General features: G+C 40.9%; 1 protein-coding gene across 12 annotated transcripts in view; it reads right to left on the bottom strand.

Annotated features, from left to right (window-relative positions):
• LCLAT1 (lysocardiolipin acyltransferase 1) overlaps positions 1-13,432 on the bottom strand; it is a 187,003-nt gene that overhangs the window by 27,811 nt on the left and 145,760 nt on the right. Inside the window, exon 7 of one of the 12 annotated variants that reach the window (XM_036262198.1) lies at positions 5,031-5,053. The exons of the other annotated variants lie outside the window; for them this stretch is intronic. Within the exon in view, the coding sequence (XP_036118091.1) occupies positions 5,046-5,053 (8 nt within the window). The 3' untranslated portion in view covers positions 5,031-5,045. Of the gene's footprint in view, positions 1-5,030; positions 5,054-13,432 lie in introns of those variants that run through there. 12 annotated transcript variants of the gene reach the window in all.

Below are 13,432 nucleotides of genomic sequence, written 5' to 3'. Positions count from 1 at the left end.
CTTACCATTTTCCTAGTTTATACTAACTGTTTATGTCAAAATCTTATCTCTTGGATTAGATTATATATTCCTCAAGGGCAAACGGCATGTCTTTCTCATCTCTGTATTCTCCACATGGCTTTGAACATACTATTAAAAGAAACATCTGTTAGAGAAATGATTCCTCTGTATTATGAAGATGAAGAAAAGAAAAAGAAGAAGAACACTGAATGCCAAACGGTATGTAGATACTTTTTCATATTATTTTATTCAATACTCACAATAATCCCATGGGGTGGATCTTAAGACCCAGGCTGAGTAATCTGCCTGAGGTTACAAAGCCAGTCAGGGATAAAGTTTGATTCTAACCTAGGTCAATCGATTATACAACCCTGGGGGTTAGATTCGAGAACTCAATATTGGGAGACAGTTGAGAATTTCTCATTTTCAGTTTGGTAAACTGAAGATCAGAGAGATTAAGTAACTTTTCAAAGAGGCTTGGAGTCGGCTGAATAAAAGGGCTACATTTAGAAGCCGGTTTTCCTGCCTCCCAGCTTTAGTTAGCTCTTTCCATTGCATAAAAGGACGGAAGCAAAGGCCCCCAAATTGGACTTTGGTATTCTCAATAAACACAATTTTTAAATGTTAAAATCTGGAGGAATACAATTGGTCTTTACATTATCTTTTTAAAAGTCTCTCAAAATGTTAAGTTTGGCAGCAAACGCCTTTTAGACAAACTTAAATATCTTAATTTAATTACACTGCAAACATAACTGAAATTCTTTCCATTTCTGAAACATATTACAAACAAAACATCAATTAATCAACATTTACCCACAGTGGAAGAAACACACTGTTCTAATTGAGAATGTGCCCGATGGAAAAGGACTGAATTATGGTGTTTTTTTGCATATGGTTCTGAAATGGAAAAGTTTTCCATTACTCTTCTAGGTATGACTATGAAAACCTAATTATATTCGAAAGAATTATGGCTCAGATGTGAATTTTTAAATGGTTCTTCATTGACCTGTAAGAAAGTGAGAAACGGTATGATCTATCACATTCCTAGGTTGAACTAGGTTATCTTTTATTCCAGTGAATTCATATTGCTTACAGTAAATTTGCTACTTAATAATATGAATACTTTCTTTTAGTAAGTATCTTTTATATCCAGCCTGACAGAGAAAACGAAAGATTTGTATGTCAGTAGAATGACCATATAAACGAATATTCTCTTGTGGTTCATTTATCTCTGCCTATAGTTTTTTTCTTTATGGGGCTGCTACTATCCATCATTCTTATGAAAATCCACCAGTGACTCTTGGGGCAGTATTTCCCTGTCTCTCTACAGAAATAGAAATATTCTGTTATAGCTGGCTCAGCTAGAGTCACAGAATGACTTACAGTCCCTCCGACTGGACTATCTTCCAAGTCTCACCTTTCTTAACCATTGCTATACATACAAAAATATTGCCCCCACTGAGAAAGTTAGGAAAGGCAACTTGATAGCAAAAGTAAATTCAGTAAGACTCTCTCAGAAACACTAGCATGCACATTCAGAACGAAGGCTAAACTTGCATTCTGGTGTAGCTTTCAGCCTAGAAAACAGCTTGATCATTCTAAGGCTAATTGTCTCATATACTGTCCTGATGCAACTTATTCTCACTTTGAGAGAGAGAGAATGTGTCAGGGGAATCCTGCCATAAGTTCCAAGGTCAAAGTCAATTTCAAAGTCAAACTAAGCTATCCCTGCTCTGGGAGTGGAGTGGGATCCCTGAGAAGACATCATTCTTAGTCCTAGTAAGTGTTCAGAATGACTTAAAAGTATCTCAGAATCAGCTCTAAACCCCTATGGAAATAGGAGAATATAAATGAAAACACTTGAGACTTCCAAAAATTATAGACCTTAGGAATTCATCACTGAATCATAGGAAAACAGGACGCTTTTAATCTCATAGGTTTTTCATTGTTTTTAAAAACTCGCCAACTCTATCAGGAATTTTACTAGACTGTATAGGTTTCTCAAGAGTAATGGGTATTATAATGCTTTTGTATGCTGGATAGCACTTAGTTCAATGCTCTCTCATTACAGGCAATAACTATCTGCTCAATAAATGGATAGCATCATAATTGGCTTAAGAAAAATGCCTCAGCCTGGACTTCCCGGTCAAGATGGCGACGCAAGTAAACAAGGTATTACCTCCTCCCACAACCACATCAAAATGACAACTAAACTAAAGAACAATCATCCTTCAGAACCACCTGAAATCAAGCAGAATGGAAGTCCTACAACTAAGGAATTAAAGAAGCCACATTGAGACTGGTAGGAGGGGCGGAGGCTGGATATGCTGGTCCCACACCCACGTGTGGTGGATAAAAATCAGAAGGGACACCTTGGCTGAGAAAGTCCTCCCTGAAGAGTGAGGGTCCCCATGCCACACCAGGCGCCCAGCTCAGGGTCCCAGTGCCAGGAAGAAAAGTCCCCATAACTTCTGGCTAGAAAAACCAGTGGGAACTGAGGTTGAGAGAGGTGGAGGCTTCTGGAGCCCCAGGCAGTTCCTCTTAAAGGGACTTACTCGGACTCACACCCTCCAGGCTCCAGTGTGGGGGAGGCAGCTTGAAAAGCACCAGAGACATACAGGGAAGAACTGAGCTGTTTGGCCTTGGGATGAGGGCTGGAGGGGCAGATTTCTCCTGGATAGATGTGCTGGCCGAGGCCACTGTTCCTTTGGTGAGCCCTTCTCATATGGGACCAGCAGACAGCTGCCATATGTGGGACTCCAGCAACCTGGCTCACACTGTTTGCCCTGCCCTAATGATTCCCTGAAACCCTGCCCCACCTAACTTTCAGGCCCACTCAAGCTGTTTCCAGTGGCTTTACCATAGGATTGGCCTGTCTTGGCTCCTGCTTCAGATTTTCCTAAATTCTCTCAAACAAGCAGCATCTGGCCTCAGTGAGCCCCACACCCCTTCCTAAGTGGCCCCAGGCCGGCACTAGAAGCAGCCAGCCTTGGCTCACAGCTTGGCTTTGCCTGGGCACCTCTAAGCCCAGCACAAGAAGCAGCCATCTGCAGATTGCTTAGTAGTTTATGCCTGGTTGCCCAGGGGAGAACACAGGCAGTGGCTGACCTGGCCCCAGAGCCAAAAAACCCAGTGGACAGCTTCAGACCACACTGAAGCACCACCAACCAACCACCTCTACAAACAACACACTCAAGGGGTGGACCCAGTGGGTACCAGAGCACTGCTGAAGTAAGTCTTGCTCTGTGAGGTGGGCCTTGCACAGCTGATCCTCCAAGGGAGTCAAAGGTCAGTGGTTAGTGGGCACAACCCACTGTGCAGTGCTTGCAGCTGATCAGCCTGAGTAAATTCCTCCCACTGGTGTGCCAACAGCAATCAAAATTCAATTCCAACTGAAGGGTGGACAGCCCACATGAGGGGTGCACCTAGAGGGCCCAGCTGGGGTGAACAGGGAGGCTGTGCCACTGGACCCTACAGGACACATACTATAATAGGCCACCTTACAAAGCCTAGGAGACATAGCAACTCTACCTAATACATAGAAACAAACACAAGGAGGCAGCCAAAATGAGGAGACAAAGAAACATGCCCCAAATGAAAGAATAGAACAGAACTTCAGGAAAAGAACCAAACAAAATGGAGATAAACAATCTACTAGATACAGAGTTCAAAACACTGGTTATAAGGATGCTCAATGAACTGAGTGAGAACTCTAAGAAACTTAGTAAGAATATCAACAACGTAAAAAAGGAGCAGTCAGAAATGAAGGATGCATTAACTGAAATAATGAATCATTTACAGGGAATCAACAGTAGAATAGGTGAAGCCAAGAAGCAAACCACCAATTTGGAATATAAGGAAGTAAAAACACCCAATCAGAACAGCAAAAAGAAAACAGAATCCAGAAAAATGAGGACAGTGTAAGGAGCCTCTGGGACAACTTCAAGCATACCAACATTCGCATCATGGAGGTGCCAGAAGGAGAAGAGAGAGAGCAAGAAATTGAAAATCTATTTGAAAAAATAATGACAGAAAACTTCCCTAACTTGGTGAAGGAAACAGATATACAAGTACAGGAAGCACAGAGAGGCCCAAACAAGATGAACCCAAAGAGGCCCATACCAAGACACATCATAATTGAAATGCAAAAGGTTAAAGACAAAGAGAGAATCTTAAAAGCAGCAAGAGAAAAGCAGTTAGTTACCTACAAGGGAGTTCCCATACGATTGTCAGCTGATTTCTCAAAAGAAATTTTGAAAGCCAGAAGGGCGTGACAAGAAATATTCAAAGTGATGAAAAGCAAGGATCTACAACCAAGATTACTCTATCCTGCAAAGCTGTCATTTAGAATAGATGGTCATATAAAGATTTCTCAGACAAGATAAAGGAGTTCATCACCACCAAACTGCTATTATATGAAATGTTGAAGAGTCTTCTTAAAGAAGAACAACAAAAACGTGAACAATAAAATGGCAATAAACACATATCTATCAACAATTGAATCTACAAACAAAATGTACAAGTAGAACAGAAATAGACTCATAGATACTGATAACTTTTTGTTAGTTTCCAGATGGGAGGGTGGCTAGGGGATGGATGAAAAAGATGAGGGATTAAGAAGTATAAATTGGTTGTTATACTGAAGAACCTCAAAGGGAAGAGGGGAGGGGTTAGGAAGAGATAAACCAAAAAACTTATATGCATAACCAATGGACACAGGCAAAAGTGTGGGGACGGCAGGAGCAGGATGAGAGCAGGGAGAAGGGGGTCAATAGGGAAAAAAGGAGGGTGCATCTGTAATACTTTTAACAATAAAGATAGGTTTTAAAAAATAAATAAATAAAATTTCTTGGCCTTAACATTTATTTTCATTGAAATATCAATGAGATATATTAAAGTATATCTTAAAATAGTGAATTTTAATAGTGAATAGTGGCTTTAAACTCATTATCAATTAGTGACAATGATATCAGATTGACCAGAAAATTGGGTGCTTACTTTTTAATTGCATCTGAATGATTAGCCCAGTTGTACTAGAACCCCAATCACATACCTGAAAAAAAGAGTTGCATGAGCCACTCATCCAAGAAACAGTGAAATGTACTTGCTTAGCTCCTATTTTAAAAAATAACTAGGGAATGTCTGTCTATTGGCAGCCAATAGCCCTGGGTGATGACTTAGGCCAACTGTTATCTTATAAAACTTGAGAACAGAATAATAATTTCATAGTAATTATGTTCATTTTAATAAAAACTTCAAATGATTTACAAACTCTTGATCAGATTAATGCCCCACCCCACAACCCCCGATGCCTAATAATGTACAACATAAATGTCTGCATGGTGCCATGGTGGAAGTTGTGGGTACATGACTGAGGACTAACAATAATTTCACTGAATCATTACTAATGGGAATAGACCCTTATAGGTATGCTTGGGCTGTGAAGAACCTAACTCTATTCAGCTGGCCTAGGACAAGACAAATTTTTGGCATTCATCAAAAGGAACAGATAAACTATTCTTTAGTTTTCTACATAAAATATTTGTGGGCCACCTCCTAGAACATTTTTAGCTTGAGAGTACATAACGATGGTGGTGTTGGTCAAAAGAAATGAAGAAGTTAGGAAGAAGGCAAGGAGTTTGGTATTAGACATATTTGAGGTGACACACATAAATGAAATGATCCCATCCACTTATTGGAGACACAGGTCAGACATCAGGAGACAGAGGACAGTGGCAGTCACAAGCGTGGAAGTAGAGTCTAAGGGAGAAACGAATATAATACAATGAGAGAAGAGCCAGAGCAGAGGACAGCCTTTGGGGAGTAGCTTTTCCACTGGAAACTAGAAAGGGAAAGGAAGCCAGCAGGAGACCGGACAGGAGAGAACTGTTACAAGGAGAATCAGCAAGATGTGAAGGTGCTGGCAAATGCACGAAAGAAAACCTCAAGGTACCCACAGGGCCTGGGCACACTAACACGTTTCACCTGACCTCTCTGTGGCACAATCATTCTTATGACTGGTTTCGGGGCACTGAGTGGAAGATCTGAGATTTCTGTCAGGGCAGCAGCAGCCTCTTGGTTAGATCTCTTTTTTTTTTTTTTTTTTTATCCTCACCCGAGGACATTTTTCCTTTTTTTTTTTTTTGTTCTGGTAGAGTGGGAGGGAGAGACAGGAAGAGAGAGAGAGAGAGAGAGAAACATCGATGTGAAAGGGACACATCGAGTGGCTGCCACCCGCACAACCAACCAGGGCCGGGGACAAACTGCAACTGAGGTACATGCCCTTAGCGGGAACCGAACCCGGGCCTCTCGGGACCGCAGATAGACGCTCTAACCGCTGAGCCAAACTGGCCAGGGCTTGGTTAGATCTTTTGATTAACCTTCCTTTTTGGGAAGGAAATAAGTCAGAAATGTGAGCTCGGTATTTATTTTTATTTATTTATTTTTTTTATCCTCACCCGAGGACATCTTTCCATTTTTTGTTCAGGTAGAGTGGGAGGGAGAGAGAGAAACAGAGAGAGAGAGAGAAACATCGATGTGAAAGGGACACATCGAGTGGCTGCCACCCGCACAACCGACCAGGGCCGGGGACAAACTGCAACCGAGGTAAGCGCCCTTAGCGGGAACCGAACCCGGGTCTCTCAGGACCGCAGGCCGACGCTCCAACCGCTGAACCAAACCGGCCAGGGCTGAGCTCGGTATTTAAATAGGCACTTCTGAAACACAAAAGTAAGTTAGAGGACACCATAGGACATAAAAGATTCTGCTTATCCATTTTCCAAACTGGCACCATCTAGATTCGTTCTGATCATTCTCTGAAACTGCAATTGAATCTTTCTTTTTTTAAAAGGTGGAGCTTCAGAGGTACAGGGACAAAAAGGGGGTGTATATTTCACTCTTAGAAGTGAAGTTATGTCATTGATGAGGAAAATTGCTTTCAGAATTACTTTTAAAACTCATTTTGCTAGATTGAAATTGCCTTAAATATCTAAAGATGAGATATTTGAACACTTTTAGAAACACAAAAGCAATTTCTAGGAATAGCAATACACAGAAATCTGAAGAAATAAATATACTAAAATGCGACATGCAAATTGGTCTTTAGAATAAATCTGCATCTAGTGTCCTGCAGTGGTACACTTTACAAAGGAAATTAAATCCACGAAATTAACATTTTAATGAAGCAGAAAGACTACTAATGTCAAGACTACTCACTGATTGCAGCTTCCAGGTGGCCTGATGAGATGGAAATGAAGTCTATACCTTCAGCTAGTCTAGGCTAGGGATGTTTGGAGATTGTGATTGAATTTAAATTAGAAAATACTGCTGTGTGCAAACATGTTTAGGCTAGCAAGTAGTCTTTGCAAACCTTGGCACCACAAATACAAATGCCTAATTTAAAATACTTAAGGCAACACACACACACATACACACACACACACACACACACACACACCACCCCTCTAACTTTTTCTAAGAACTGTCCTAAAACTGTGGGAAGTAACTGTACTTTGGGAAACATTAAAGCAGCTTTATCAGAATGATCCACGTTAATTGTGCTACAGGGCTATGGAACGTAAGAACTAAAGGGAGCTGAAAGGTCACACGAGGCAGCTGCCCATTTCCATGTGAACATTTCAGGCACAGGGACATCTTGAGGCAGCCTTCTTCATCATAGGTGGCTCCGACTAGTAGAAATCCCCCAACTCCCACTCTTTAGTTTTAGTTGTGTCCTCTAAAAACAAACAACATGACAGTAGCTTTTGTGCATAGCAATCCTTCAACTATTTAAAGCAGGGTCAGCAGACTAAGGCCCAGGGACCAAGTCCACCTGTCTTTGTGCATTTTGTGGGCTAAGAATGTTTTTTTTTTTTTCTTTCATTTTTATATAGTTGAAAAAAAGTAAAAAGAAAATATTTTATGACATGAAAGTTATATAAAATTCAAATTTCGGTGTCCATAACTGAAGTTTTATTGGCACACAGACCACACACTCATTTGCATCACAACAGCAGAGTTAAGTAGTTAACCATATGTAACCATATGGCCTGCACAGCCTAGAACACTTAGAAAAGTTTGTCAAATCTTCTCTTACTCTCCTCTCCTTTAGGTTAAGAAGTCACAGTTCTAAAGGACATAGGAAAGGTTTCCAGACTGCAGAATGCAAGGAAGTTTGTCCTTATCCCTCCTAGGTTGCTGAGGCATAGGAAGAGGTGCTGAAGGTCACACTGCTTAGCCCAGGAATGACACATATCACTTCTGCTCTGTCTAGGCCAGAGCTAGTCAGACGACCCTGAAAAGCTGAAAGGGTGCTTGAAAACAATATGCTTCCTTTTGCCCAGGAATGAGCAAAGAGTCATATTGATGAGCATTACTAATGTTTGCTGTGGCTTCAAATCGATACAGGAAGTAATCACCTGCCCAATTCCTCCCTAGTCTGTAATGCCACTTCCCAAGGCTAACCATTTCCAACATTTTAAACCGTTTATTCTTATATTTACTTTCATGTAGCTAAATGAAATGCTTGCACTGACATGTCCATTTTTTTCTCCACTTTTTCTGTTATCTATCAACTTCTTACTACAAAAAAATAAAGATTTTGCTCTTACAACATTTCTCCCCATACCTCTCTTCCTCCATAGTCCTAATCAGTTATATCATAAGTCTTGGTAAGGTTAACATCTAGTGTTTACATTATATAATGAGATATTCATAGTATAGTTGTGTAGTAGCTCTTGTGCTACTAATTTTTCCTGGAGTTAATAATGACCTAATTTTCCTCTTTGCTTAATTTTCTAGCGACCCGCTACTAGTTCATCCCCAAACTCAGCTAGAAGTGTCAATCTCCTTCCGGTACATTCATACGGGAACCTCCATGCTCCTGCATAGTCATCAAGACCTGTGTCACAATGATCATCCTAGACCTCCCATCACATTCCCGGAGGTTCCTTTCCTGTGTTGTTGTACCTGTTTCCTGTATCCTCTACCTTCAACTTTTTAAAATTTACTTCTTTTGTTAGAACTCATCCTCCCGTAGCTCCCAAAGAAAGGTACATGAGAGGTGACTTTTGAGATCTCGAATGTTTGAAAATGCCTATCCTGTCCTCACACTAGACTGAGAATTCAGGTATATTCAGGATTCTTTGTTGGAAACCATTTCCTTCCAAAAACTGAAGGACTTCCTCCGCTTTTTCTACCACTGTTGCTTTGGACAATGTGATGCTACTCTAATTTTTGACCTTCTGGATGTTATTTCCCCTCTTTAGAAGCTTTTAGGATCTTTGTTTTTGTTTCAAGTGTTCTGAAATTTAATGATTACAATTTGTGGTAGTTTTCCTTTCATTGTATTGTGTACTCACTGGGATTTCTCTAACTTGACATTCATGTTTTAAAAAAAAAATATGGGGTTATTTCTTGATTAATTTCTTTGATAATTTATTCCCTGTGGCAAAGACTACACTCTCAGGAAATAATTTTTTGTGTTTACTCTGCCAGGTACTGTTTTTTACATATTTTTGTTTTTATATAGTTTGCATTATATATTAGTGCTAAGCTTCTTATATTTTATTTCGCTGAAGCAACACAATAAATGTTAGGTATTAGGTAAATCTTTATTATCCTCATTTACCAATAAAATGATAAAGAAATCATCAAAGTCACACAGCAAGGAAGACATGGAATGATTCTAGCTAAATCCTTTCTTAACTGGAATGATCTAAATTATTATGTTTTACTGTCTCTGAAATGCAAGTTGTACATTCTCCACTTCTAGAGATTTTATCTTTGTCTAAATTCACACATGAACAATTTAAAGCTCAGGGATGGGAAACCAGGGCTGACCTTTACTGAGTTAGTGACTGGACGCACACCACTCAAGGGTCAACACGCTGCCAAAGTCTCCCGAGGAGATGGCCACAATGCGTCAACTTTCCACCACTAGAAGCACTCCATTTAGAGTAGTAAAATAGAAGCTCTCATTACTGAATGTGCATAACACATAGAAAGGAAGAAAAAGAAAGGCATTCAGGAGAAACACTGGATTGAATTAACTGTGTTTCAAAAAGCTCTTAAAGAAATGAGACACAGTCTGATGTCTGGATAAGTCCAGAGGACAGAACAATCCCCAGTGCACTTGTGTCCGGGTAGAAGCCTAAGATGGTCAAAGAACAGGAGGATCTCAATGAAGGATGGGAAGTACAGAAAGTGTAAGTGGAGACCTTTGAAACGAACTTTACCTCTTTAACCGTTTTTACCAAAGTCTGGCATCATGAAAGAACATCTCAAAGTTCTCTTTAACTCATGGAGCTGAAAGAATTCAGACCCGATTGTCTGCTGCCAAAGGAACAAACTAAACACCCTTAGGAGCATTTTCCAAGTTGCTGGTAAGATCTAGTGAAATCCACAGTAGCAGAGAAGTGTTCAAGGTTTTAAAAGCTCAGCAATGTCCACACAGCTACAAGGATACTCTCAAACACACTTATCAGCCCATTATTTCCTGGTGAAAACCCTACAGCTCTACTCCATTTGTCTCTACGATTGAACCTAACTACTGTAGCACCAGCAATCCTTTTGAGACGGACGCTTGATGGGTAACAATCAACCAGTCCCCGAAACTTAATAAGAGAAGTTTGGCAGATGCCCCTTTCCTGCATCACTTATATTCACCCCAATAGTTCACTGTTGAAGTTAGCCCCAAATCTGTCTTGTTCTAAACTTTAAGCTATTTCTTTCTTCTGCATTTCTGAAATTCAGAGTGACAATTATTTTATATGATATACCAACTGAATTATACTATATACAAAGAACTTACATGCAACATTTATATCACTTTGTTGGTATGTCTCTGGCACCACATAAAGAAAAAAAAGCAATAGAAACCTTGCCAGATAACTTAAATGCTTTCACTGAAATGTATTACTTTCTCCATTTGCTAACCTTGGAATATGAAGCTTGTACTGACCATGATAAATGGGTCTGTGCTAAACTAGTCATATTCATATGAATATGGAAAAGTATTTATTGGTGGGAAGTTAACTGGCCCACATGGGAATAAACCCACAATCTTGGTCTTACTGGTCTTTAACCAAAAGAAATAATATACTGAAGAAAGTCAGTGTTCTGCTTTGGTTGTTTTACCACTTCAGTAATTATCTCCACTCACAGAACAACTCAGTGCTGAAAAATTGCCCAGGAATATTACAACAGTTCTTGGCATGCAGTAAGAAATATCTGAAAAGTGATAACATACCATATTCAAATTTAGAATCCCGAAATTCAGGCTTGCTTCTGGAAAACTATGCAGACCTATTATTTGAAACCATTGGTATAAATATCACCTTGATATAAATAATAAAGCTCTCCACACTATTTTTAAAGGTATCTATTAAGATCAGTAAAAACTCAAAGTAGCTGGGTGCTGATGGATGCTAATTAAGAATGAAATAGGGAGGATGAATGAGAAAAGCATAGCAAGAAAGGGCCAATGTTTCAGCTGGGAGTGGGCACAACGTGTTCAGGAGGCACTGAGAATCAAAGTTCAGCAGAATAGAGATAGGGTGGAGGCCTCTATGTGTAGCTCAATGTAGTGCTGGCACATAATTGTACTCAATACATTAGTGACGTGAATTAATGACTAAAGCTGGGTCCACTCTAAAAATCAGGAAGAGTGGGAGACTTCCAGTCAAGATGGCAGCGTAGATAAATGGGGTATCGCATCCTCCCACAACCACATCAAAGTTACAACTAAACTACACAACAACCATCATTCAAAACCGCCTGAAATCAAGCTGAATGGAAGTCCTACAACTACGGAATTAAAGCAGCAACCACATCCAGACTGGAAGGAGGGTTGGGGGCCGCGAGGGGCTGGTCCAACACATGTGTGGTGGATAAAAATTAGGACACTGCGGCTGGGAAGGTCCTTCCTAAGGACCGAGGGGTCCCCATCCCACACCAGGTGCCCCGCTCAGGGTTCCAGTGCCAGGAAGAGAATCCCCATAACTTCTGGCTGGAAAAACCAGCGGGAACTGAGGCTCAGGGAGGCTGAGGCAGCTGGAGCCCCAGGCAGCTCCTTAAAGGGCCTGCGCACGGACTTATCGGACTCTCTCCCTCTAAGCTTGGAGGGGAGGCAGCTCCAGGGGCACCAGAGACATACAGGGAAGAACTGAGCTGTTCGGCACTGGAGCGAGGGCTGGAGAGGGGGCTTTCTCCGGGACAAACGTGCTGTCAGAGGCCTTTGTTCCTTTGGTGAGCCCTTCCCTGGGGCGGCAGACGGCCACCATATCTGGGACTCCAGCAACCTGGCTCACACTGGTAGCACCGCCCTGGTGACTCCCTGAGGCCCCGCCCCACCCCACCCAACTTTCAGGCCCACCCAAGCTGTTGCCACTTGCTTAACCATAGGATTGGTCTGTCCTGGATCCTGCTTCAGGTTTTGCCTAAATTCTTTCAAACGAGCAGCATCTGGTCTCAGCTAGCCCCATACCTCTCATTAAGTAATACACTGAAACAAACACAGGGAGGCAACCAAAATGAGGAGACAAAGAAACAGGTCCCAAATGAAAGAACAGAACAAAACCCCAAGAAAAGAACTAAGCGAAATGGAGATAAGCAACCTAACAGATGCTGAGTTCAAAATACTGCTTATAAGGATGCTCAATGAACTTAGTGAGGGCCTCAAGAGCATAAAAAAGGACCAGTCAGAAATCATGGATGCACAGTCAGAAATGGAGGCATTAACTGAAATAAAGAATAATTTACACAGATTCAATAGTAGAGTACGTAAATCCAAGAAGCAAACCATCGATTTGGAATATAAGGAAGTAAAAAATGCCCAATCAGAACAGCAAAAAGAAAAAAGAATCCAAAAAAATGAGGATAGTGTGTGGAGCCTCTGGGACAACTTCAAGCGTGCCAACATTCGCATCTTGGGGGTGCCAGAAGGAGAAGAGCGAGAACAAGAAATTGAAAACCTGTTTGAAACAATAATGGCAGAAAACTTCCCCATCTTTGTGAAGGAAACAGACATACAAGTCCAGGAAGCACAGAGAGTCCCAAACAAGATGAACCCCAAGAGGCCCACACCAAGACACATCATCATCAAAATGCAAAAGGTTCAAGACAAAGAGAGAATCTTAAAAGCAGCAAAAGAAAGACAGCTAGTTACCTACAAGGGAGTTCCCATAAGGCTGTCAGCTGATTTCTCAAAAGAAACTTTGCAGGCCAGAAGGGAGTGGCAAGAAATATTCAGAGTGATGAAAAGCAAGAACCTACAACCAAGGTTACTCTATCCTGCAAAGCTGTCATTTAGAATCGGCCATATAAAGACTTTCCCAGACAAGAAAAAGTTAAAGGAGTTCATTACCACCAAACCGTTATTATATGAAATGATGAAGGGTCTTTTTGAAGAAAAAGATAAAATATATGAACAAAC

Source organism: Molossus molossus, unplaced genomic scaffold, assembly GCF_014108415.1.
Source record: "Molossus molossus isolate mMolMol1 unplaced genomic scaffold, mMolMol1.p scaffold_m16_p_15, whole genome shotgun sequence".
NCBI classification, from domain to species: domain Eukaryota; kingdom Metazoa; phylum Chordata; class Mammalia; order Chiroptera; family Molossidae; genus Molossus; species Molossus molossus.
Note: the sequence above shows the minus strand (reverse complement) of the source record. Positions and strands in the feature narration are given on the sequence as shown.